This window comes from Pantherophis guttatus, chromosome 1, assembly GCF_059756535.1.
Source record: "Pantherophis guttatus breed Tessera chromosome 1, ASM5975653v1, whole genome shotgun sequence".
Classification (NCBI taxonomy): Eukaryota; Metazoa; Chordata; class Lepidosauria; order Squamata; family Colubridae; genus Pantherophis; species Pantherophis guttatus.
Genome location: NC_142063.1, coordinates 300,090,602 through 300,113,563, shown reverse-complemented (window position 1 = coordinate 300,113,563; position 22,962 = coordinate 300,090,602). Strand labels below are relative to the sequence as shown.

Sequence of the window (22,962 nt, the reverse complement as noted above, 5' to 3'; positions counted from 1 at the left end):
GGGGAAAAAACTGTTCTTGTATCTAGTTGTACTGGTATGTAGTGCTCTATAGCATCGTTTTGAGAGTAGGAGTTGAAACAGGTTATGTCCAGGATGCGAGGAGTCTATAAATATTTTTACAGCCCTCTTTTTGACTCGTGCAGTATACAGGTTGTCAATGGAAGGCAGGTTGGTAGTAATTGTTTTTTCTGCTGGAAATTCATTAAAAACTTGCATATCACAATCATGTGACAACAGGACATGCAATTGGTTGTAAATGCAAGCCAATTGCCAAGCACTCAAACTACAATCACGTGACCACAAGGGTGTAATGCTCATATGTGTGAGTACAGATTTTAAATCACTTTTTCCAAGGCCATTGTAACTTTGAATTACTATTAAAAAATGTTCAGAAGTCAAGGACTACATCTAATATAACACAAGCGTCCCTAACCCCTGGACCATGGACGATTACAAGGCCGTGGCCTATTCACAACTGGGCCATCGTGTTAGTGGCAGGCTGGCATGCACACACATACGTGTGCATGTCAACTTGCAGTTGAGCTGCATGTGCATGGGTGCTGGCCCATCACTCGCGCAGCTTGGTTCCCCTCTCCCCTCCCCCCAGTTGGGCCACCAAGCTGCAAGGATTGGGAACCACTGATATAATAGTTAGCATTTGCTATCCATTCATCCAGTAATGTTCTTTGCAACCTATGTTTATTTTCCACATACCAAACATCAAATTTATGATTGTTCATTTTTAAGCACTAAGGAAAAGTTTCCAAAGAACACAGGACTCATGGAAGAAAATCAGTTATACTTGTTAACAAATATCCGTATATTTTTAAGTCAGGTTCCACAGCACGTTAACAAGAGATTAGAAGAGTCAGCAACAGTGTGAAGTTCTCACATTTTCCACTACATTTGCAAAGGCCAGTCAGGCCAACCATGTAAAATAGGTGCCATCTACTAGGCAGAACAAGGATTGGGAACAGTTGCTTGTTTTAATAAAAAGTTATATTGAAATGAGCTTTTATATTTCCATTGTTGGCTCAATGAGAAAGTTCATGTAACTCTTTATTTTCTACATGGGTATTGCTTTATTACCTTCATTTTAAAATGCTTTGCAGGCTATTATTTTATTTTAACCATCTTTCTAATTACACTCTTTTGTTTCTCATTTGCAAACACATCCTCAAAATTATTTTCTTCTCTTACACTTTCTCAGATTGATTTTTTTTACACTGCTGATCACTTCTTGGGCTCTTCATTTTGCTCTCTGCTGCAGACATAGGCAACATTCCAATGACTGAGGCTACTGAATATGTGAGGAGGATAGAGTACTTCAAAAAGGATGGGGCTATTTCACATATTTATTTATTCATTTGAATTTATTAGCTACTCAAATCCAATGGACATATATTGGCAGGGCTAGGGTGCGTACGTCTCAGTTGTTTTTCAATGGTGATTTAACTTCTAGGGATTGCATTATATTTTTCATCTGCTTCTAAAGCCTCATCTGCCTCTAAAATGAAGGAAAATAGGCTTTCAGTTTTCACTAATTATTGTCAAAGGAAGTATACCCAAAAGAAGACTCAGGTGGCTAAAGGCAGCCTTTGCCTGGTAATGTTCCTTCTCCCCATTCATTGCTTCTTCCGTTTCTTTCAATGCAGTATCTTTTTGGGCCTCTTTAAGTAGGGCTTTTTAGTTTTGATTGGTTTGCTTTGCTTCCAACACAAAAATCTCCAGTCTGTAGTCACCATGCAAATAATGTTGTTTATTTCATGGAATTTCAAAACATCCAGTGATATCATTCATTAATTTAAGTACTTGCTGATGTTTTGTTTACTGACCAAATGGAATGACTTTTGGAAAATTCAGCACAAAACTAGCCGGTCAGTGCAATTCTTTGCTGTTAATCCTTCAACTCAGTTGGTAAGGATCAACAGTCCTAAATTAAAACTCCTTGTATTCAGTTTCCTGAATAGATCTTCTGGAAGTTGTATTTGAAAAGCTCTAGATTCCTCAAGCCTATCAGGTTTGGAAACAGGTTATCTTTTTGAAGCTCATGGTTTGTAGGAATAATTTGCCAATCTTAGTGGCATCTCTAGGGGTTTTTATCAGCAAAGATCTGTCAATTCTCTCCTGGAAGAACTGGAGAATAAAAACAACCTAATCATAGAAAAGGGGTGGACAAAGACTTTATAAGGATGTCATGTTTTCCACTCCATTTATCAATACAACAGTTTAAGTCAGGGACGTCCAACCTTGGCAGCTTGGACTTCAACCCTGGCTGGGGAATTCTGGGAGCTGAAGTCCACAAGTCTTAAAGTTGCCACCCCTGATTTAAGTGTTACATACTGTACATTGTCAGATAGAAACTAGTTCTGCTGAATGTTCATCAAACGTTTATTCAGTCTGAATCCAGATTTGTTACCCAGAAGAAAAATTCTGAATCAGAGTTTCTTACCAAAAGCTCTTGCTGTTTATTGGCAGCAGAACAGCCAATCACTTTATAGAGATTCATTAGGTCTCCCAGCATTCCATCTCCTAAAACGGGTAACTGCATGGCAATGGCTGCCAAACAATGGCATATGAGAATTCTAGCAGCATCCTGAGCACGAGGCAGCTGTGTCAACAACGACTCCACGATGGATTGGCTCAGATGGGGGCGGCTCTTGGCCAGCTTCACCATACAAGTGAGTACAATCTGCATGAAAACAAAATGGCACTTTTTCAGCTTTCATGATACCTAACTGTTTGTTTTAAAGATACTATCTACTTCAGGTAGTCCTCAACTTATGACCACAATTGAGCCCAATGTTTATGCTGCTATGCAAAACTTTTGTTAAGTCTGTTTTGCCCCATTTTACGACCTTTCTTGTCATAGTTGTTCAGTGAATCTAGTTTACCCATTGACTTTGCTTGTCAGAAGTTCGCAAAATGCGATCATATGACTCTGGGACGCTGCAACCATCATAAATATGAACCAGTTGCCAAGCATCTGAATTTTGATCACGGGGATGCTGCAATGGTCGCAAGTGTGAAAAATGGTCATGTCACTTTTTTCACTGCCATTGTAACTTGAACTGTCATTAAATGAATAGTTTTAAGTTGAGGACTACTATCATAGTTTTTATAACACAAAATAATCTGAAGCAAACTGCTTATTAATTTCTACATAGTTAGTATTTGGGAATCGATGTATCAATTTGGATCTAATTTTAAACCAAAGTTTAGTGTTATGTTGATAGTTATAAATTGCTATTTTCCCCTTTTTCACCTCTGGCTAGTCAAAAGGCAATTAGAAGACTCCACATTTAATAGTTGGTATAATAGCAATGTCTCTATAGATATTAATAGTAGGTAGGAATGCCTCTGCAGACATTTCCTTGGGTGTGCACCAGCCATGTTTCCCATCTTATTTTAATTTTTTTAAAAGATTCTTTGACATTAAGGTCCTCTCATTTATACAATGTCAAACTACATGATCCCAAAATTTGGATGAAGAGCCAGAACACATCTTGGCATCAAAATAAGATCAATATTGGCACCAGCCAGAGCAACATCACTAACACAGTTGTCTCTTGTGCTCTGCAAAACATGCTATTCCCCATGAACAAGACCTGAATAAGAATTTCCTTTGAAAATCCTGATTACTAGTTCAGTCTATATAATGGAAAGAGCACATTCTAACATAAAGGACTCAAAAAGCATTAACTGATTTCTTTTTTAACCTGAAGGCATACTGGGAATAAATGCAATTACTAAATTTTCTTCTAAACAATAGTGTCATTGCTTGTTCACTAACTGCACTTTTTGTGTGATCCAGGACAGCTGCAAATACCAAATATTGTAGTAACAAACCACAAAGACATCTAAAATAACAAATAACAATCAAAGTAACAGATAATTATAATAAAAGAAATATTCAGGAAAATCCGCTTACATCAATTAGTATGAGAGACAATGTTAAAAAAAACCTTACAATTTACCTTTAAGGTTGCTTCGGGAGATGAACTCGGTTCTTGGCTACAAAGAACAAGAAGAGATTCAAGGCCAAAGACTGCATCTTGTTCCAATGGCAAAAGTTCTAGGGGAAAGATAGATTATCTTCAATCAATCAGAATAGAGCTGGAAGATACCTGGAATTCTTCTAGGCCAATTCCCTGATCAAGCAGGAGACTTTATATTTGGCTGTCCAGTCTTTGCTTAAAAATCTCCAGTGATGAAGCACCTACAAATTCCGAATGCAAGCTGTTCCATTGTTAGGAAGTTTCTCCTTAATTCCAGGTTGCTTTTCTCCTTGATTAATTTGTACCCATTGTTTCTTGTCTCGCCTTCTGGTGCTTTGGAAAATAAGTTGACGGCCTCTTCTTTGTGGCGGCTCCTCAAATACTATCATGTCACCCCAGTCCTTCTTTTCTTTAGACTAGATTATTCTTTATTCTTTACATACTAATCACTCTAGTCACTATGGTACACAGGACTATGGAAAATTACATTTACAATTATTTATATTGAGGCTCTGCCCTGGAATATAGAACTCTTATCACAGCAACAGAGCAGAGCCAAAATCACTCCAAAAACAAATATATTCTAATCGTTCCAGACTTATTGGCATGTGTTTCCAGAAAAACACAAACAATTTAGTCTGTAAGTGTTTTCTTGCCTGGCATCCAGCCAAAGTGGTGTTATGAAAAAGGCTATAAGATTTGATTAGGAACTGGAAAGCAACATTATTGTTTATAGTTTCTTTTTCATCAAATTAGCAAAGAGGAAGAAGCAATAGAAAACAGTGGAACTTAGGAACATTTACACTGCACTCTCAAAAAAGAAAATGACATGCTATGCTGAGTGTCACAAACTATTCTGCAAATCCTGCTCCTTCCACACCTTTCGGAATTACCTTTTTCTTGACAAGAAGCAGCTATATTTGTCAGAACACGTACTCCATGTGCTGCAATATTCTGATTATTATGGTAACAGCTTTCCTGGGCAAGCTTGACTAGATCAGATGACCTTGCTGTAGTAGACTTTGCTCCTAGGTGAGAAAGGGTTGTTTTTAAGCAGCATTGTACCATTTATTACATGAAACAGGCTTTTTTCTGTAGTTTTTAGACGAAAGGGAAAATTAAGATGTTGGTCATATTAATAGTAATGGCAAATCTCTAGTGATGAGTAGATGAAAGCATCCAAACTATAAGAATCTCTTGTCAACAGAGAAATAAGAGCAACATGAATCACAATTTTTCAGGGAATGAATGAGAAAAAAAACTACAACTGGATTTTCAAAAGGTTACAGGCAGTTTGCACAAGGATTTTTCTGGGAGGATCCAGAATGAGTAAAAATGATGCTCCATGTTTAATGGTACAAACTTTTTTTTCTTCAAGATAAATTTAATTGACAACAACAAGCTGACTTTGTATAAATATACAAAAGTATGAAGGCTATTGCTTAATGCATTGTAAGCCGCCCTGAGTCTCTGGAGAAGGGCGGCATATAAATCAAATATATATATATATATATATATATATATATATATATATATATATATATATATATATATATAACTGTATTATTGAAATACAGTTATTTCAATCTCTCAGGTCACTCATCATCACGGTTTCTGGACATATTCTATATCTCAACTATCCAAGCTTTGAGCTCTGCACAGTGATATGCCTGAACATTACTGGCATGCCAATAGCTCTACATATGTAAGAGACAGATACATGCACATCTTGTGTGTGTCAGTATATTGAATCTACACCAGAGTGGTGGAAGGTCAGTGGTGAAATTCAATTTTTTTTACTACTGTGTGGGTGTGGCTTGTGGGCGTGGCAGGGGAAGGATACTGCAAAATCCCCATTCCCTCCCCATTCCTGTGGGAAGGATATTGCAAAATCCCCATTCCCACCCGACTCTGGGGCCAGCCAGAGGTGGTATTTGCTGGTTCTGCGAACTACTCAAAATTTCCGCTACCAGTTCTCCAGAACCTGTCAGAACCTGCTGGATTTCACCCCTGTGGAAGGTAGATAACAATATGGTGGCTGGCAGTATAATCGCTACATTAAAAGTCCTATCTTAATTGGGATAGCATGAATTGGAGAAAAAGTGGACATTGCTTATATTTGAGCATACCTCTCAAAATCTGACAAAATTGGCAGATATACTTATCAGTGTCAGCTACATGTATACATGTAAAATGGATACAACTAAGGTGATAACCTACTCTATAGATTTCTGACATGAGGCTGAAGTGGGGGAATGGAGCTGGAAAAAGTATTTTAAAGATTTGTTTGGTAACCATACTGAATCTTGAAGAATGAAAATAATGCTATAATTATTAATGTTCAAGAAAAATACATACGAAGAAAATCATGTTTTGAGAATTCAGGAAAATGCTAATAGAGCAAGCATGGATGGTACAACTGGAGAAATATTAAAATATGGATTTGGCTTGCTTATGTATTGGCTGTATAAATGATGGGAATATGTGGAAGAAGTCTTATTCTAAGCCTCGCAATAGGGAGAATGTTATTTTTTTGTTGTTGTTGTCCTCATAAACTACCTATGGGGCACAGCTTGTAAAGAATGAGGGTTTGGTGAAATTCTGTCTGATTAGATACAAGAAATGCAGGGAAATTGATCTGTCCAAAGGAGATATTTCAATAAACCCATAGCTTTTTCTATACTTTGTTGACTGTGGCAATTTCTAATAACAAACGGTGAACCAGAAACGCAGTTGAAAATTTCAGTCACAACCATGGCTGAAACACTCCAGCATGATTAAAATAAACAGGACACTTTTCAAGAAAAAGGACTACTCATTAAGAGTATTTTTTATGTTAATGCCATAAATAAATACCTAAATAAGAAAAATACCCCAGGATTAGGCTGATGTAATCTATTCATACCTGGAGCAATGCTGAAGTACTGTTTGATGGCTATTGTATCTGACAGGGTAGAAAGCACAGATAGCATGCCTAGTTTCAAGCTGTCATAAGGAGTTTGAAGAGCACATTCACACAGGGCCTAAAAGACAGACAAGAGAAAAATGATTTTAAAGAAAAAAAAATCTTACATCAAATCCCAGGCAATTTACATATACCTATTTACTACCTGACAATTCATAGCTCAGTCAGTAAAGTACCCCTACTGACAAGCATTTTATTGGCCACCTTAAACAATACTTTGAGGTCATACAACAACTGAGTGATCAAAGCCCTCCTGCACATTATAATTGGGTTTTATAACAGTTACCTTGTACACAAGGCAATATTGCGATGGCAGGCAAAAGTGAACAGAGCAAGAAAATATGGGTTTTGCCTGTTAGGCATAAAGTGTTCTTCTCCATCCTGGTCTCCAATGTGTTGGATTACAATTACTATTCCAAGCTACACTGGAAAAAACTGGCATGCAGGGCACAGAGTTTTCAGCAAAAACCCTCCATTTTCAAATCTGAGGTCTGCAGAGGCACAAAGCCTATAGATGAAACTGTACCAAGCCACAAATAAATACCCCTTGATTGTTGCATTTTGAAGTATTTTATGTGAATATTTGAATTTCTTTAGTGCAAACGTTTGGTTTAGAAACAGTATTTTTTAAAAAAACCTAATTGGGGGCTTTATAATTTTATACATTAAAATGTATAAAAACCCCAATTAGGATTTTTTTAAAAATCTCTACACTTTTGTAAAATTCTGGTGCTTTTTTATATGCTGCTGATCCAAATGCCACAGCGTAAACTCTAACATCCTCATCTTAAATACTACATTTTATTGGACATTATTAATTATGACCCAACTTCTATGGTTTACCAAAAGACGGATTCTATATCTTATTCTCCCTATTTTCCAAATAAGGTAAAGTAAGATTTCCTTTCTCACCACAGACAACTGGTCCATTCAGGTAGTGGATTTTTCCAATAATGGAACCAACTAGTCTCTCAGAAGTTTAAGAGAAGAGTTCAAACAGTGGATTCCTACTTTCAAGACCACAGCCTTCTGCAATCTTGAAGTGGGAAGTAAGCCAATACAACCTAAAGTGTCTTATAGATTTTTCAATGCACTTCAGAGGTACAGCCTTACAATATGTTTTAACGGTCAGCTGGATATTTTTCATTTTTGCAGCAGCATTCACTCTGCAGCCAAAATACATCTCATGGGAAGTTTCAAGGTTTTCACTTATTTTATATATTCCCTTCACTTCCTTTTGCTTTCATATGAGCAAACCACATTACAGATACTTTACTAGAGGGCTATAAATACTTAATAAATCTTCAATATAATGACCAAGAGACACAATTACTGAGATGAGTTACTGAAATGAACAAAATGAAGACGGTACCAGTTGGATATGTTTTTTATAAAACTGAATCTGATCTACATAGTGATAACTTTATGTTCCTCTTCATTACTTATTTGTCATGACAAATCAGTTGTCAGCTTTGTTCCAAGCATGCTTGCTTTAAAAATTGTAATCTAATTTTTTAATCCTTTCCTGACAAAATTTTCCTATTTGGAAACTTAACACAATGGACTGGCAAAAAGTTCTTTTAAAAACAACCACAACTACATGATATTGGCTAAGGAACAGATTCCAGAAATAATGAAACCTTCTTGGATCTCCTATGAATAAATAATAGGAAATATTATTTTAAACAATTGACTTATAAAGGTGAAAAGGGGAAGGCAGAAAAGCATGGTAGGGAACCCTGCCCTTTACTTCTAAAATCTGTCTGTTACAGCCGCTTATTTATGGAAGAACAAGACTATGAAACCTAGTTGAAATGCAATCTTAGGCAACACTTAAAAAAAAAAGCAGGCCATATATGTCTATTTAGTAGACCAGTCATAATATTTTTAGTCATCCATAATTTGCAACACCTAAATGTGCTGTATTGAGAAAGGTTACCTTATATATTTTTCATTAGTTAGGAGCAAAACATGAAAAAATAAATGAGTCCTATGTTTCAATTTCAAATGCAGTACTTAAATATACTACAGAAACTGTATTCCGCCTGCACAGGAAGTTAAAGCAGAAGTTAGTGGCAAATATATACAAAACAATCCTTCTCAGAATCCCTAGTCTATCCAGACACTTAAAACATTTTAAGTGCCACATCAATGACACAAGGTCACCTGAGGAGTATCTTATAAAGAAGATTAAAAATCTTCCAATCATAATTCTCTCGGTTACAAAATTCAATCCATGGATTTTAACATTGGCATGTTCTCTCTTCCTAATAACTCTTTATTACTGGAATTGATTCTCATTTGCATGCAGAATTTATGAATCACACATTAGGATCTGCATGACGAACTGTTCATTTTCAGTGTTTTAACTGAACACCATTTACCTCTTCCATGATGCATTCTCCATTACATTCTATTCCCCCTCCTGCTACAGCCCAGCAGGAATTTTCTGTACTCCTGAGCTCACTCTTTAGACGGTTTAACTTGAATGCACCACTTTACAGTTTTTTTCTATAGCTTTCTATACTTCTGCAAACCTGGGGATTCCCACTCCCAACTTCAGAGCATATAAGATTTCAATTGAGAGGAAAGGAGCATCAAATAATTCTACATAATAGTTTCAGAGTTTACAGAATAAATAGATACTTCCTTCTACAGGTAGTCCTTTCTTAACAGCCACAACTGGACCAATAATTCCATCATTAAGCAAAGTGGTTGCTAAGTGAAACCGCAACTGTGTTTACAGTATGATCTTATTTCAGCTTGCTTTACAGACCCATAAAAGTTGTAAATGCAAGGATTGGACACTAAGTTACTTTTTCATCACTGCAATATCTGCAAATAGTCACTAAATGACTAAAGCAGTCATTTAGCAATGACTAAATGAGAATTACTTATAAGCAAAATAGGACTGAAACCTAAGAGAGCCTGGAAGGAGGAATGAAATAAGAGAGGGACAGTTAAGAGAAAAAAAGGGGGAAAGAAAAAGAACAGGATATATATACATATAAGAGAAAAATACATTGGCATTCATTGTGAGAACAGTAAACTAGCATTCCTTAATTAAGCATGTATTCTGAAACTTTTAACAGAAACAATTTATATCCACATTGATACTAGTACAGTGTTTCCTGAAAATAAGACCCTGTCTTATATTTTTTTTGAACCCCGAAATAAGCGCTTGACCTTATTTTTGAGGAGGTCTTATTATTTTGGGGCAGGTGGAGCAAGATGGGGCTCCTCTTGCTATCTTGCCTGATTTCCAGCTCTGCGTTTAAATATTTTCTGGGAGGGCTTATTTTAGCGCATGCGCTCAAAAGCCCGATTGGGCTTATTATCAGATGTCTTATTTTCGGGGAAACAGGGTAAATGAAATTGTAATATTTATAAACAACTGGTTCTGTGAGTAAATAGGGCACAAAATATAGTATCCCTCCTGTGTTTAATATATTACATTACACAGAGAAAAATGATTAAGAAATAATAGTCTGGATCCCTTTCACTCAGGATTCAGACTTGGGTATGAGATGGAAATGGCACTGATCACACTTTTGGATGATCTCTGATGAGGGCAAGATGGGGGCTATGCATCCATTTTGCCCTACTTGAGCTCTGTTGCTTTCAACAGTATTGGCCATGATAACCTTCCGGATTGGCTCAGAGGATTGGGGGCAGGTGGCACTGTGTTGTGCTGGCTTGCCTCTTTTCTCTGGAGCCAACACCAGTTGGTGGGGAAAGTGGGGAAAAGTTCCTGTCCTCAGCCCCAACTGTGTGGACTGCTGCAGGATTCAGTGCTCTCTCCACTCCTATTCAATATCTACATGAGGCTACTGGGCAAGCTCATGTATTAAAGCTACCATTTTGGATGATGTCAGCAATATTTTAAAGTGTATTTATTTATCGTTTCCCCCCCCCCAATCTGTGCCACTTTTGATCAAATAAACTCAATGTCACTATATGCCAACGCAGTGCTGAAGTTGTACCATGCAGGACCTCAGAAGCTTAATTCAACAATAATAAAATAGCTGCGGATCAGCATAAATAAAAAAATAAATAAAAGAAACCTCTTTTTTTAAGAGAAGACCTACATCAAACATGAGAAAAGAAATAGAATATGTTTGTATAGCAGGGCAAACCAAAATACTATGTGCTGAAAGAACACACTGTTGTTTCAAGATTTATATTGATTTGATATATTACCTTAATAGATACAATTCTATGCATATTTATTTATATGTAAATCAAATCATTTCCTGCCCAATGCAAGGATTTAGGAATGCTTTTAATGGTCAATCCCAAAGCAAACATTTCAGCCTCACTAGATGGACCAGATAAAAAACACAATCAGATGAACCAATTCTATTTTATTGTAAAACTATATTACATAAACTTGCAAGTCTGCAAGCAATTCTCCTGCTCCCCCAACCCCTTTACAACCACAAAACTAGGGAGGGTCTCTTCTGAGCCTCCTGCCCTCCCACATTCTTGCGATGGATTAAGCTGCCTTTTACCTGACCATTCCCTTGGCTGCATCTCTTTGCCCTGTCTCCCAAGGTCATCCCCACATACCATTACAAAACATGATGCTGTTTATATACCTCAATATTCTCATTGTTCCAAGAATGTGGCGTTTTTTTTGCAAGCAGCTTTAAATCTTGGATAGCAAGCCTCTTTACAGCCTCTCTTCGGTCATTCTTCATGTACTGCAGTAAGAGTTCTATCTGTAAAAAAAGACTTTAAAATGAAATTTCATTTCATTGGATTTCTTAAGATAATTGCAAGTACAAGCAACTTCCCTTTTTGGAACTCTCCATTTTTTTATTTTTATTTTTTTGTTGTAATTTTATAATTTTGTTTTACACTATATATTTACATTTTTATTTTTTTTAATGTGAAATTATTTGGTTTTTAATGTTTTATTTTACAGTGGTACTTGTTAATTGGTTCTGGGAGACGTGATAAGTACTAAAAACGATCAGTACCAAACAAACCACATGACTCAACATGTGACCCTTTGTTTCAGCTGGAAAGAGTAGCGAGTCACAAGGCAACCAACACCAACATGTTCTAGTTTGCACATCAAGTACCAAAAAAATGGCAAGAATCGGGACAACATTTTCGCATCAAATTGCATTGAGTACGAAATTGAATGAGTTTTACAGCGGTTGAGTACCGATGTACCAATGTATTGATTAAACTGTATGCCGTCCAGAACCCTAAAATTTCTTCAACTTACCTAGGATAAGTTCACTTATTTTGTGCATCTAAAAACAACGTGCTTTCAAAAGAAAAAACAAATCAGCAAAAAAATAATGGGATTACCTGCTTGGGGATATCAACCAGAGAAGAGGCAGCAAGCAAGGTAAATGTGTGCAAAGTCACAATGACCATCTTAGTAGATGGATAGGATGTCACCAATTGTTGGAGCAGCTGTCGTGCACTGGAAGCCAGGCTGGCATCATGGTGCATATGCTGCAGAATGGGAATCAGCTTCAGTTTCAAGTCTACCGGAGTGGCTAAACCTGTTTAAAATAAAATAGCTTTCTGAATAAACCATAATCAAATTGGGGGAGGGTGCCTGTAGAGGTGTTACAGGACATGTCAAAAACATTAGAAATGTGGGTGGTGCTATTATTACCGGATTGCAGCTACAGGGCAAAGACTATGCAGTTCAATTTTTCAGCCCACCGCTTCCACTGAAATTAGGACTGTAGGGGTGAAACAATAGGTATTCAAGGACACGGCCTACACTGTTGCTTGTATCAACAGCGCACAATGTATACATATTTTGATATATATAAAACAATAATAATGGGTAATATAAACACCTATTCTAAAATGAGTTGGCAGAGTCAGCCGTTCAGAAAGGAATATGTTAGGGTTAAAACAAAATATTCTATCTTCTATGCTCCCAAGAAATTCAAATGAGAAAGCATTCCTCCTTGGATGCCCTCAGGTTGTGTTCGTATTTAGATACAAGCTGAAGTTACCACATTGCCACTGTAACACTACCCAATAATTATTTTACTGATAAGCAAGTTAAGACACAAGCCTTCAAATAAACGTAGTATCCACACAATTTACTATTCCCTCATGTGGTGTTAGAAACAGATAATTTTATCTGTAATTTATTGAAAGAAGCCAGCTTCATAAGCCATTTTTGAAGTTTAAAATGAATTCCTGTTCGCTCAGATGAAGTAAGAAGCTTGCTTAATCAAAAATGGATAATTTTTTCCTCATAGCCATACTGGAGGAAAAGTGAGCATGTGGAAGGTAATTTTCGTTGTAAATGACTTGTGGCATCTGAATCATATTGGAATCTTCTTCTTTCTCTAGGTCATGAAACTAACTTTTGAAGCATTAATAAATACAGTTCTAAAAAGGATTTCTACTATACTACCGTATTTCCCCGAAACTAAGACATGTCCGGATAATAAGTCCAATTGGGCTTTCGAGCGCATGCGCTAAAGCCCCCCCCAAAAGAAGCCCCCCAAAATACTTAGACGCATGCGCGGGGGGGGGAAGGGAGGGGGAACATCAGAGCCACTGCCGCCCGTGATCAGCAGGCCAGATTTGGTGAGCCTGACGCACCGCTGCCACTCGGGAGAAGAAGAAGAGAGAGGAGCCCATTTCTCACATTCTTCTCCTCCCGGGTGGCGGCTGCGCGTTCAGCTCCCCAAATCTGGCTTGCAATCTCAGCCCGCGAGGGGAGTGGCAGATGGAGAGGGGTGGGGCGGTGGAGAAGTAAGAATTCTGCCGCTCGCCCAAACCCCAGATCTCCTGTTTGCCCTGCAGGCTCTTCATGAAGAAGGCAATCGAGCCAGTCCATGGCTTTTGCAATCCAAGCCAGCGCTTCTTCTCCTGCTCCTCTTTCCTCCCCCTCGAGCGGTGTGTAACTTGAGAACTAGCACCTTGGATTCTCTCTTTTAAACTCTTCCCGGCCATTCTTTTGTTCTCTGCTTTGGTTCCAGGAGCTGCAACCAACCCCCATCCCACCCCATCCCTTTGGCAAGGCTGGCCAGTTGACCCTCGGGGCAGAGACCCCCACCCCGGCCCCCTTGGCCACTTTGAGAGCAGCGGTGCGAGCCCAACCCAGCCCAGTCCAGCCAGCCTCCTTGGTTGGCAGCCGGGGAAGTGAGGTGGGGGGAGAGAAGGTCCAAGAAGACCCCCGGGCTGCCCCGCCATGCTTCTCCTGCCCCCTCGCCCTCCTTTCACACACAAAGCCAATTGCATGAATCTTGCTTGCGTACAGGCTTGCCAGAAACTCCGCCTCCTTCCCGCTTCGTGCTCCAGAGCCTTTCTCGTCCAGGATGCAGCGGAGCCTGGCAGAGCAGGCCGGAGAGGCGCCAGCTGATGTCAGCTGTGGCCAAGCCTGAGAAGTTACGTGTTGTTGGCCTTCATGCCCTGCGCCAGGTGAGCCCCGCTCACTTCCTTTTTGACCTGCTCCACACCGGGCATTGCCTCGGCTTGGGAGTCGGACTTGGGACCCTCCTCCAGGGAGTCCTTCCACCCAACCGAGCCCTGCCAACTTTATGGGAGGGAGGGGGTGGAAGAAAAAAAAGTTTCCGGGCATTGGGGAGCTGCCACAATTGCTAGAGGCAGCGGTCTGAGCAGCACCGGCAGAGCAGCTGGTTGGCACTCCAACACCAGTCCCCATCTTGGGGGCCGAGGTTTTGAGGTTCTGCACCTCAAAAATAATAAGACCCCTGATAATAAGGCCAAGGCCATATTTTGGGGGTCAAAAGAAAATAAGACCCTGTCTTATTTTTGGGGAAACACGGTATATACCCAACTAGGTGATGAGAAGGTTTGTGAACCCTTCAGAACTATCAGTAAGCAACGACACTATAACCAACAATATCCTTACTGACATAAAATACTCCAAGTTGATGTGTGGGGTTCTGCAACAGATACAGGAAACATTTTGTTGAAACACTCAGCAAAAGGAGGTGCCACCAGTTACTAAATCTAAAGAAGTGTTTTCTAGTAAAAATGCTAGCTCAGTGAAGATTATTATAGATGCTAATTAAGATATGGTACAGGATACCGTTTCATATGTTCTTTGTTTAACCAGAAATTACCAGTTAACAGGATTTAGGTGAAGCTATGAACAAAGGCAGCACTGCAGTTTATATTTATAGTTTAAGGGGTTCACAAACTTTCCATCACTATTATTATCAACTTTGGCTGATTTTAAAAGACTAGCAAGGTTCAGTTATAGGTTACTGAAAAGTTATAAAGACTTTCCAGAAGAAGGCAATGCCAAACTATTTCTGTTATGGCCAAGAAAACTACTTGGATGTGTCCATAAAGCCATCAGGAATTTGGCTCAGGTTTTGTATTTTTATACATTAGAAATAAAATAGAATTTCTTTTAATTATAAGGAATCTTTACAAACTAGCACATTTATTAACATTTTATTGATTAATAATTTTATTAATTTATTTAATCTGAAAAGATGCTATCAAATTCCTGATTTTGTTGCCATAAACTAATATAGATGTCCTTTCACAATATCTACAATGAGATGTTTTCTTGAAATACCAACCTCAGAAATACTTTGTGTTGCATTCAAAGAAAATCCAGATATATGATTAAAGTGGGCAAAACCTTTACCCAGCAAACCCTCGTCCCTTTGATTAAGCTGGCATTTCCAAAATTTTAGTTCAAATTGAAATATACCACTTTTTAAAAACACTCTCAAAGGCACATATATAAATATACAAGGAGAAAATCCAAAGAGCATATACCTTGAATCATTTCACTTATTTTGTTACATATTCCTCCTGCAAAATCTCTGTGAAGAAGGAAAAGTATAATGAATCAAAATAAGAATAAACTGTGAAAATTCTGACAGCATCATATTTTCTTTTGCAGCATACTATTAGAACTGATATTATCAGATTAAAGTTTGTATGTTTCTTTATAAACAAAATCGGTGTACATAAAACAATGAATACATCAAGGACACCAAAGAAAACGGTAAGTCAACCATACCAAACTGTTGCATGAACTGGACTTTGCATGTAGTTTTCCTACATTAAGCCTTAAAAAATAAAGTAGCTGACTATTTAGTTACATTATTCGTTCCATCTCCCTCTCTCTCCCTTTCTGCTTGATCTGGGGTAAAGATAGTCAGAGATTACCAAGCTCCCAAGAATGCTATACTATATTTCAAGATTTGTACTGCTGTCCCAAAGCAGAGTTAAATGACTGTTGCCATTAGTGGTTTTCAGCGTTCAAAAAAACTACAACTTCATAGTTGTACAGTACAAACTAATATGAACTATACACATCTCTAAACATCAGTAAGAACTAGTGTTGTGCAACTGATAAGAAATTAATAAAGCATTTCTATTCCTGATGTTTGAAATATGTTTCACAAAATTTTGTGGGCTTTAGTTCTAAATAAGAATACTATTTCAGTCAAAACGACAAAGTTACTGGTTTATATCTTGTTCATTTCCTATACGTGACTCAATCTTAATTAGCAGTGTAATATATAATACAGTATTTTAATTACAAAACAACCTAAAAACAAAGCACCGGTGAGATTCATTCTTTTAGTCTTCCCCTGCCACTCCTCTAAATTACGGCAGAACGCAGCAGTGAAAGATCAATACTGGCTTCCCCATTGATTTTGCTTCTCAGAAGGTTGTAAAAGGTGATCACATGACCTTAGGACACAGCAACTGTCATAAATATGAGTCAGTTACCAAGCATCTGAATTTTGATCATGTGACTGTGGGGATACTGCAATGGTCATAGATGTGAAAAACAGTCAAGTCACTTTTTTCAGTGCCGTTGTAACTTTGAACTATCATTAAATGAACTGTTCTAAGCCTAGAGCTACCTGTACTGACATTTTTGCAAAAGTTACTAAACTTTATTTTATTTTATTGCTTATGTTTCATATCTCTAACCACCCATCTCCCTCATAGAAAATGAAAAGAAAATGAATAAGAAAATAATGTAAGAAAAAGTCTATCAAGATATCAAGGATTAATTGCTTGCTAACTTGGGAACAAGGAACACATCCCAGGTGTTGTTCTTACTTGGACTGGGCAGAAAAATTGGCTGCAGCAAAAATGGCAGCTTCAACTTCAACGTTGTCATGCGAGTCAAGGCTTTGGCGAATACTGTGATGTGCATTCTTCCTCTCAGGGATAATGGAAGCCATACTGCCTAGCATCCTGGAGAATAAAACAGAAGAATTCAGTGTAAAACCTTCATAATAATAATCACTACTGGGGAAAAGTATTTTTCTTAATCCTATCTTAATTTTAAAGTTGATTTTTATATCTTGTTTTATTTATCAATTATACATTGCACACTGGCTAGAACATCTCTTTGAGGGAGACAGGTGGTTTAGAAAGAAAGAATGAATGAATGAATGAATGAATGAATGAATGAATGAATGAATGAATGAATGAATGAATAGGCAGTATCTGGGCAGCCTTCCTTGATAAACAGGCATACCTTAATGTGATTGCTCGAGCAACTGGATCATTGCTATGAATAACTGAGAAAATTCTTTTCACAAATTCATCGACGTTCAGGATCTTTTCCAAATGCTTCTCACTTTGCTGGGTCACTTTCAGAACACACAGCCTCAGGAAGTTGTTACTGTTTTTAAAAATATATTTAATGTGTTTAATTGATGATAATTGTACTGCTCCTTCCCTGATCAATTCCAAAGTATTAGCAAACATAATGAAAGTGTGTACATCAAATAAAACAGTTTCAGAATTAAATATATTTAAAAATAGTCAAAATTGCAAATTTCCCAATGAAGAAATTCTGTACAATAAAGAAGGTGGCTTTCTTTAGTTGCAAACAGTTTCTTCCTAGCCCTATTCAAAGAATAATACAGAGGTCCATGAAACATAGAACAGGACCTCCATTGATAATTTTACAAAGAATTTATTTTTCTTTTAATGACTCTGTAATCTCTTGCATCGGGGTAGAGTTGGGGTAACTGAATAGAGCTGAGTGTTTACTGATGCCTTTCCTGTCGCCAATGCGGAGTTCGCTGCAGATATTTTCTCATTGCTCCCAGAGAGAAAAATTATCTACTGCTACCTAGGATCGAACTCACAGCCTCCTAATTGTGAGGCGAGAGCTCCACCTCTAGGCCACTGCACCACTCATAATTTTACAAAGAATACAAGACTTAAAATGAAGAAGCTGATCTTCCAGCAATCCTGACTCCAAAGCAGCTGAAAAAAGATCACCAGAGGTCAAATAGAAAACAATGCAGTTACTAGGGTACTAAAACTGCACACCACAACAACTAGACACAAGAACAGTTTTTTCCAGAACGCCATCACTCTGCTAAACAAATAATTCCCTCAACACTGTCAAACTATTTACTAAGTCTGCACTACTATTAATCTTCTCATCTTCTCATCATTCCCATCACCCATCTCCTCCCACTTATGACTGTATGACTGTAACTTTGTTGCTTGTATCCTTACGATTTACATTGATATTGTTTCCTGATTGCTTATTTGTACTCTATGACTATCATTAAGTGTTGTACCTTACGATTCTTGACGAACGTATTTTTTCTTTTATGTACACTGAGAGCGTATGCACCAAGACAAATTCCTTGTGTGTCCAATCACACTTGGCCAATAAAAAAAAATCTATTCTATTCTATTCTTCTATTCTATTAAGAAACAAAAAATATTCACTCACCCAACTCTGAAAACATCAGCTAGCTTTAAAAATGCTGAATTAATTAAAATTGGGAATGGATATTTCTGAAAGAGTCTTGGAAAACGGACAACAGCCTCACATTGTTCTCCCAATTTGCCAGATCGAAGACCTATGACAAATAATAACACAGCACAATGCTACAGTCTACAGAATCAACAACAAAAATCCCAAAAGAATCATACAATGATAAAGTGTTCAAAAACATTTTTCTAAAGGACAACATATATCACTTGAGCATGAACTAAATTTATAAAGCAATATGTTCAATTCATTTATTTTAAAAATTCCACATAATGCAGTTCATTCACTGAAGAACCATGCATAGGACACAATTTTCAGCCCCATCTTCCCTGGAGAAGCCCTATGGGTGAAAATAATATATCAGAAAGATCCTTCCACTGCTCCTCCTAGAGAAGGCTAGAAATAGAAATCCGATGTTTCTCCAACTGCTCCCAACTGGATTATTGTCATGATGCAGAATTAATTCAAACAACAAAGTTGCCTCTTAAGCCACTGTGTAGCTATACCGTTGTGATCACTTTATTCTAGTTGGTGAACATGTATATTGTTGTTTGCTCTTTATCCTGCTAGTGTATTAATATTTATTAATACTGCTAGTGTATTAATATTGGCTCTGGATTTTAGTCCAGCCCAGGAGCATCTTCAGGGAGAGTGTAAATGTGAAGGTCAAAACCTATATAACTACAAATCACTGCATATCAAAAGGGATGGAGCAATCACAACGCCATGCCTGGCACCTTGCAGATTTTGACACACACCCCCTTCCCTCAGCTTATGTTGCTGCTCCAGTGCATCCTGGGAATGAGAACGAGAGGGAGAGAAAGAGAGAGAGAGAAAGAGAGAATTAGAATTAAATGTTCCTAATGAAATGATTTTGATAGTAGTTGGATAAGCACTGACCACATATGGAAACCTTGGGCTCCTTTTTATTGTTTATACTTGTGATGAAGGGGGAAATCATTTACTTATACATTTTTTTCTTTCCTTTACTATATTATTATTTTGTTTCCTCTTTTTTGCCTGCACTTCCTATTCTTCTTTTTCCTAGTTTGTATTGGTTTTTTAATGGAATGTTTAATAAAATTATTTTACAAAGCAAACTATCATGTTTATATTCTGCTTTATTTTAAAGCTTGCGGCTTAAGAATTTTAAGAGTGATGTTATACCTAAGAGTGAATTTTAAGAGTGATGTTAATTCTAACACTGAGCAGTGATCTTTTCTGCTACTCTCCAGTGCTCAAAAAATCCTTTAACTCTTTGTATAATGATCAATTCAAGTTTTTAGTCTTTAGCTCAAAGGTCAAAAATGTATTAAATCTTTGTTATCCACGTAACCAAAGTAGAGCTGGCAAGAAATGGTGTGATAAATTAACCATTGTATCCAGATTTATTTATGTAAAACATTTGCAAATTCCTCCCTTCCTTCTGCCACCTGCTACTCAAGTAGGAGCTGTAAACTTAGTATTGTAGTCAACATTTGTCTGCTTATATTGTTGCAAAAGATGGGGTGGAGAGTGTAAGCACCTCTTGTGGTTAAAAAAAGGGGGGGGGGGCAGACCCTTCCCATCATTTGCACTTGCTTAATTTTATCCAAGCATAGATTATGCATTTCAAGTTATGTATTCAGAGGCCCAATGGGATTTAATCTAAATTCCTTCACAGCACGGGGGAGGATTACTTGACTCAATAGGCTCATGCTGCTCTTTGGTAAAACAGATGTGACAATGACATTTGCACCACACAGAATAGCCGTTGGCTGAGATAATTAAATAACTGGGGACGATCAAACAGGTTGGAAAAACTGGGAATTGCCTTGGAATGATGGGAATTGAAGCGACGAGGAACGCTAAGGTGCGGGAGTTGACAGAGAAACTGGTGGCATCTTAAAATACACAATAAAACTGGCGATTTTAAGAAATCACAAGGCTTCCGCTCCAACCTAAAGCAACTTCATCCTTCTGCAAAGCTGCCCCAACACTTCGGTTGCACTCAAAGCCAAACGAGGAGGGACTTCCTTTATTAAGTGCTAGGGTGGTACATTACCCGCGCATGCGCACATGTTGCCACGGGGGCTTTCCCCCCCCCCACCCCTCCCGACTTACCTTTATCCAGTTCCATGAGTGCGGAATTGGCATCCAGTTCCTGCTCCCCATAGCCGGCATCGGCGAGGAAGGATTTGGAAACGGAAGCCATTCCCCGTTATAAAAGGAGTTTCTGAAAGGAATCGTAGAATGACGCTTTATTATTTTTATTTTACACAGACACGAAAGCAAAGTCTTAACGCTCTCTCTTTCCCGTTTCAAACATTAATTATCTGCGCCTGTGCACAAGCTCCAGGTTTAGGCACCTGCGCAGTCGCGCTGCCGCCCCTGCCACCACGCGGATTAATACTCTTTCCGGAAGATCGGCTACCTATCGCAAGGAGTGGGAAAGTTGTTACGCATGCGCAATTCAAAAAAAGACCGGTTGGTTTATAAAAACTAATGTCTCAGTATAAGGGCGTGGCATCCGCTTGCGGTGGGATAGGAGAAGCCAATGGAAAAGAGGGGGCGTGGCTTCTTGCCGCCAGGGTAGCCAATAGCGGTAGAAAAATGTCTTTGGCGCGGACTTCGGGTTGGCGGGAGATCTTTGTGGAGAAGCTATTCTTTTTCCTGCGGGCTTAACGCGCGGTGATAATAGAGCTTCCAGCTGCCGGCGTTGTTGTGATGTTGTGTCGTTCGTTAGTCCGTCGCTGCCAGGATGGACCGCAGGGTAAGTGTTGGGAAGCCCCTCGTTCCTGAAAAGAGCCAGTTTGGTATGAGCGGTTTATAAACCAGGAGACTCTGAATTCCGAGCCTCCCTTAGGCTGGAAACCAGCTGGATAAATTTGGCTCGGTCACTCTCTCAGCCCAAACCCACCTCATGATTAATAAAAGGATTGTTGTGGAGAAAATAGAAAGGAATATCAGGGTATGCTCTCTGCCTTGAGTTATAAGGAGACCGGGGTCAAAATATAATAACCTTCATTGCTCCTCCACTGGTCTTTTAAGACCAGCTCTCTTTTAGCTCTTATGCTTCCTGGTGTGAGTGAGGAAGGCATTCCTGCTCTTCTCTGTTCTCTTTTCTCCTTGTGATCATTCTGCCATAAACACAAAATCCTTTATCCATTAATCATTCATTTCTCAATTAAATTTGTATAGCTGCCCCTTTCACCAAAAATGACAGGACAACACAGCTAATGGCTCAACTCACATGCCCCAACTTGCCCCATTGAAATGAATCATAATCATAAATTTAATTGTCAAACATATATAAGATAACAGGTAAAAGTATAAACATAATTTGAATACATGAAAAGAGTAAGAGTAAAAAGGAATATTAGGACAGGGACAGTAGGCACGCTGGTGCACTTATGCACGCCCCTTACAGACCTCTTAGGAATGGGATGAGGTCAACAGTAGACAGTTTAAGGTTAAAGTTTTGGGGGTTTGGGGAAGAAACTACAGAGTCAAGTAATGCATTCCAGGCATTGACCACTCTGTTACTAAGTCATATTTTCTGCAATCAAGTTTGGAGCGGTTTACCTTGAGTTTGTATCTATTATTTGCTCATGTATTGTTGTGGTTGAAGCTGAAGTAGTCATTGACAGGTAGAACATTGTGGCAGATAATTTTATGTACTATGTTTAGGTCAGACTGAAGTCAGCATAGTTCTAAATTGTCCAAGCCCAAAATTTGGAATCTGGTGGCATAAGGTATTTTATTGTGGGTAGAGGAATGGAGGACTCTTCTCGTAGAATATCTCTGGACTCTCTCAATTGTATTTATATGAATGAATAAAATAAAAATGAAGATAAATAGTAGGCAGAATTATGTTGATGTCTCAATGCAGATACTATATATTGTAGACCTTATAAAGCACTTTAAAAATACAACACTTAAGAGGGATGGGGAAGGTGGATCAGAGAAACCCATGTTTGACTCAATAGTGGGCTAGATAACTTGGCCTACCGGTGCAACGTTTCCATAGGACATGATCAATGGAGACTGAGGATGAGGGAACTAGGTAGGTAGTCAATATACTTTGAAGGCACAGGTGGTTTAGGAGATATTGAGGGAGAATATAATGTCAAGCAGTGTTTAATGCAGTGGTCCCCAACCTTTTTATCGCCGCGGCCCGCTGAGTGCGCGCAGGGGTGGGGGCACGGCCCAGGAGCTTTTGCGCACGGCCCAGTGCGCAAAAGCGGCCGGGGGACATGAACGCTGCAGCGCAAAGG

The 22,962-nt window shown here is 38.4% G+C and overlaps 2 protein-coding genes across 5 annotated transcripts in view; one reads left to right on the top strand and one right to left on the bottom strand.

The window, feature by feature from the left end:
* The window catches only part of INTS7 (integrator complex subunit 7), a 46,548-nt gene extending 25,416 nt beyond the window's left edge, over nucleotides 1-21,132 (bottom strand). The window contains exons 1-12 of one of the 3 annotated variants that reach the window (XM_087883196.1): nucleotides 20,810-21,132; nucleotides 19,444-19,501; nucleotides 18,665-18,794; nucleotides 17,444-17,590; nucleotides 17,020-17,157; nucleotides 15,715-15,761; nucleotides 12,286-12,485; nucleotides 11,562-11,684; nucleotides 6,904-7,021; nucleotides 4,892-5,026; nucleotides 3,978-4,075; nucleotides 2,453-2,692 (exon numbers count right to left, since the gene is read on the bottom strand). In XM_087883196.1, coding sequence (XP_087739322.1) covers nucleotides 2,453-2,692; nucleotides 3,978-4,075; nucleotides 4,892-5,026; nucleotides 6,904-7,021; nucleotides 11,562-11,684; nucleotides 12,286-12,485; nucleotides 15,715-15,761; nucleotides 17,020-17,157; nucleotides 17,444-17,590; nucleotides 18,665-18,794; nucleotides 19,444-19,501; nucleotides 20,810-20,869 — 1,494 coding nt within the window. In that variant the 5' untranslated portion in view covers nucleotides 20,870-21,132. The remainder of the gene's footprint in view (nucleotides 1-2,452; nucleotides 2,693-3,977; nucleotides 4,076-4,891; nucleotides 5,027-6,903; nucleotides 7,022-11,561; nucleotides 11,685-12,285; nucleotides 12,486-15,714; nucleotides 15,762-17,019; nucleotides 17,158-17,443; nucleotides 17,591-18,664; nucleotides 18,795-19,443; nucleotides 19,502-20,809) is intronic. The other 2 variants (XM_034427771.3, XM_034427772.3) reach the window with 2 other exon arrangements.
* Nucleotides 21,127-22,962, top strand: part of DTL (denticleless E3 ubiquitin protein ligase adapter) — a 31,095-nt gene continuing 29,259 nt past the window's right edge. Inside the window, exon 1 of one of the 2 annotated variants that reach the window (XM_034427774.3) lies at nucleotides 21,127-21,458. In XM_034427774.3, coding sequence (XP_034283665.1) covers nucleotides 21,413-21,458 — 46 coding nt within the window. In that variant the 5' untranslated portion in view covers nucleotides 21,127-21,412. The remainder of the gene's footprint in view (nucleotides 21,459-22,962) is intronic. The other variant, XM_034427775.3, reaches the window with a different exon arrangement.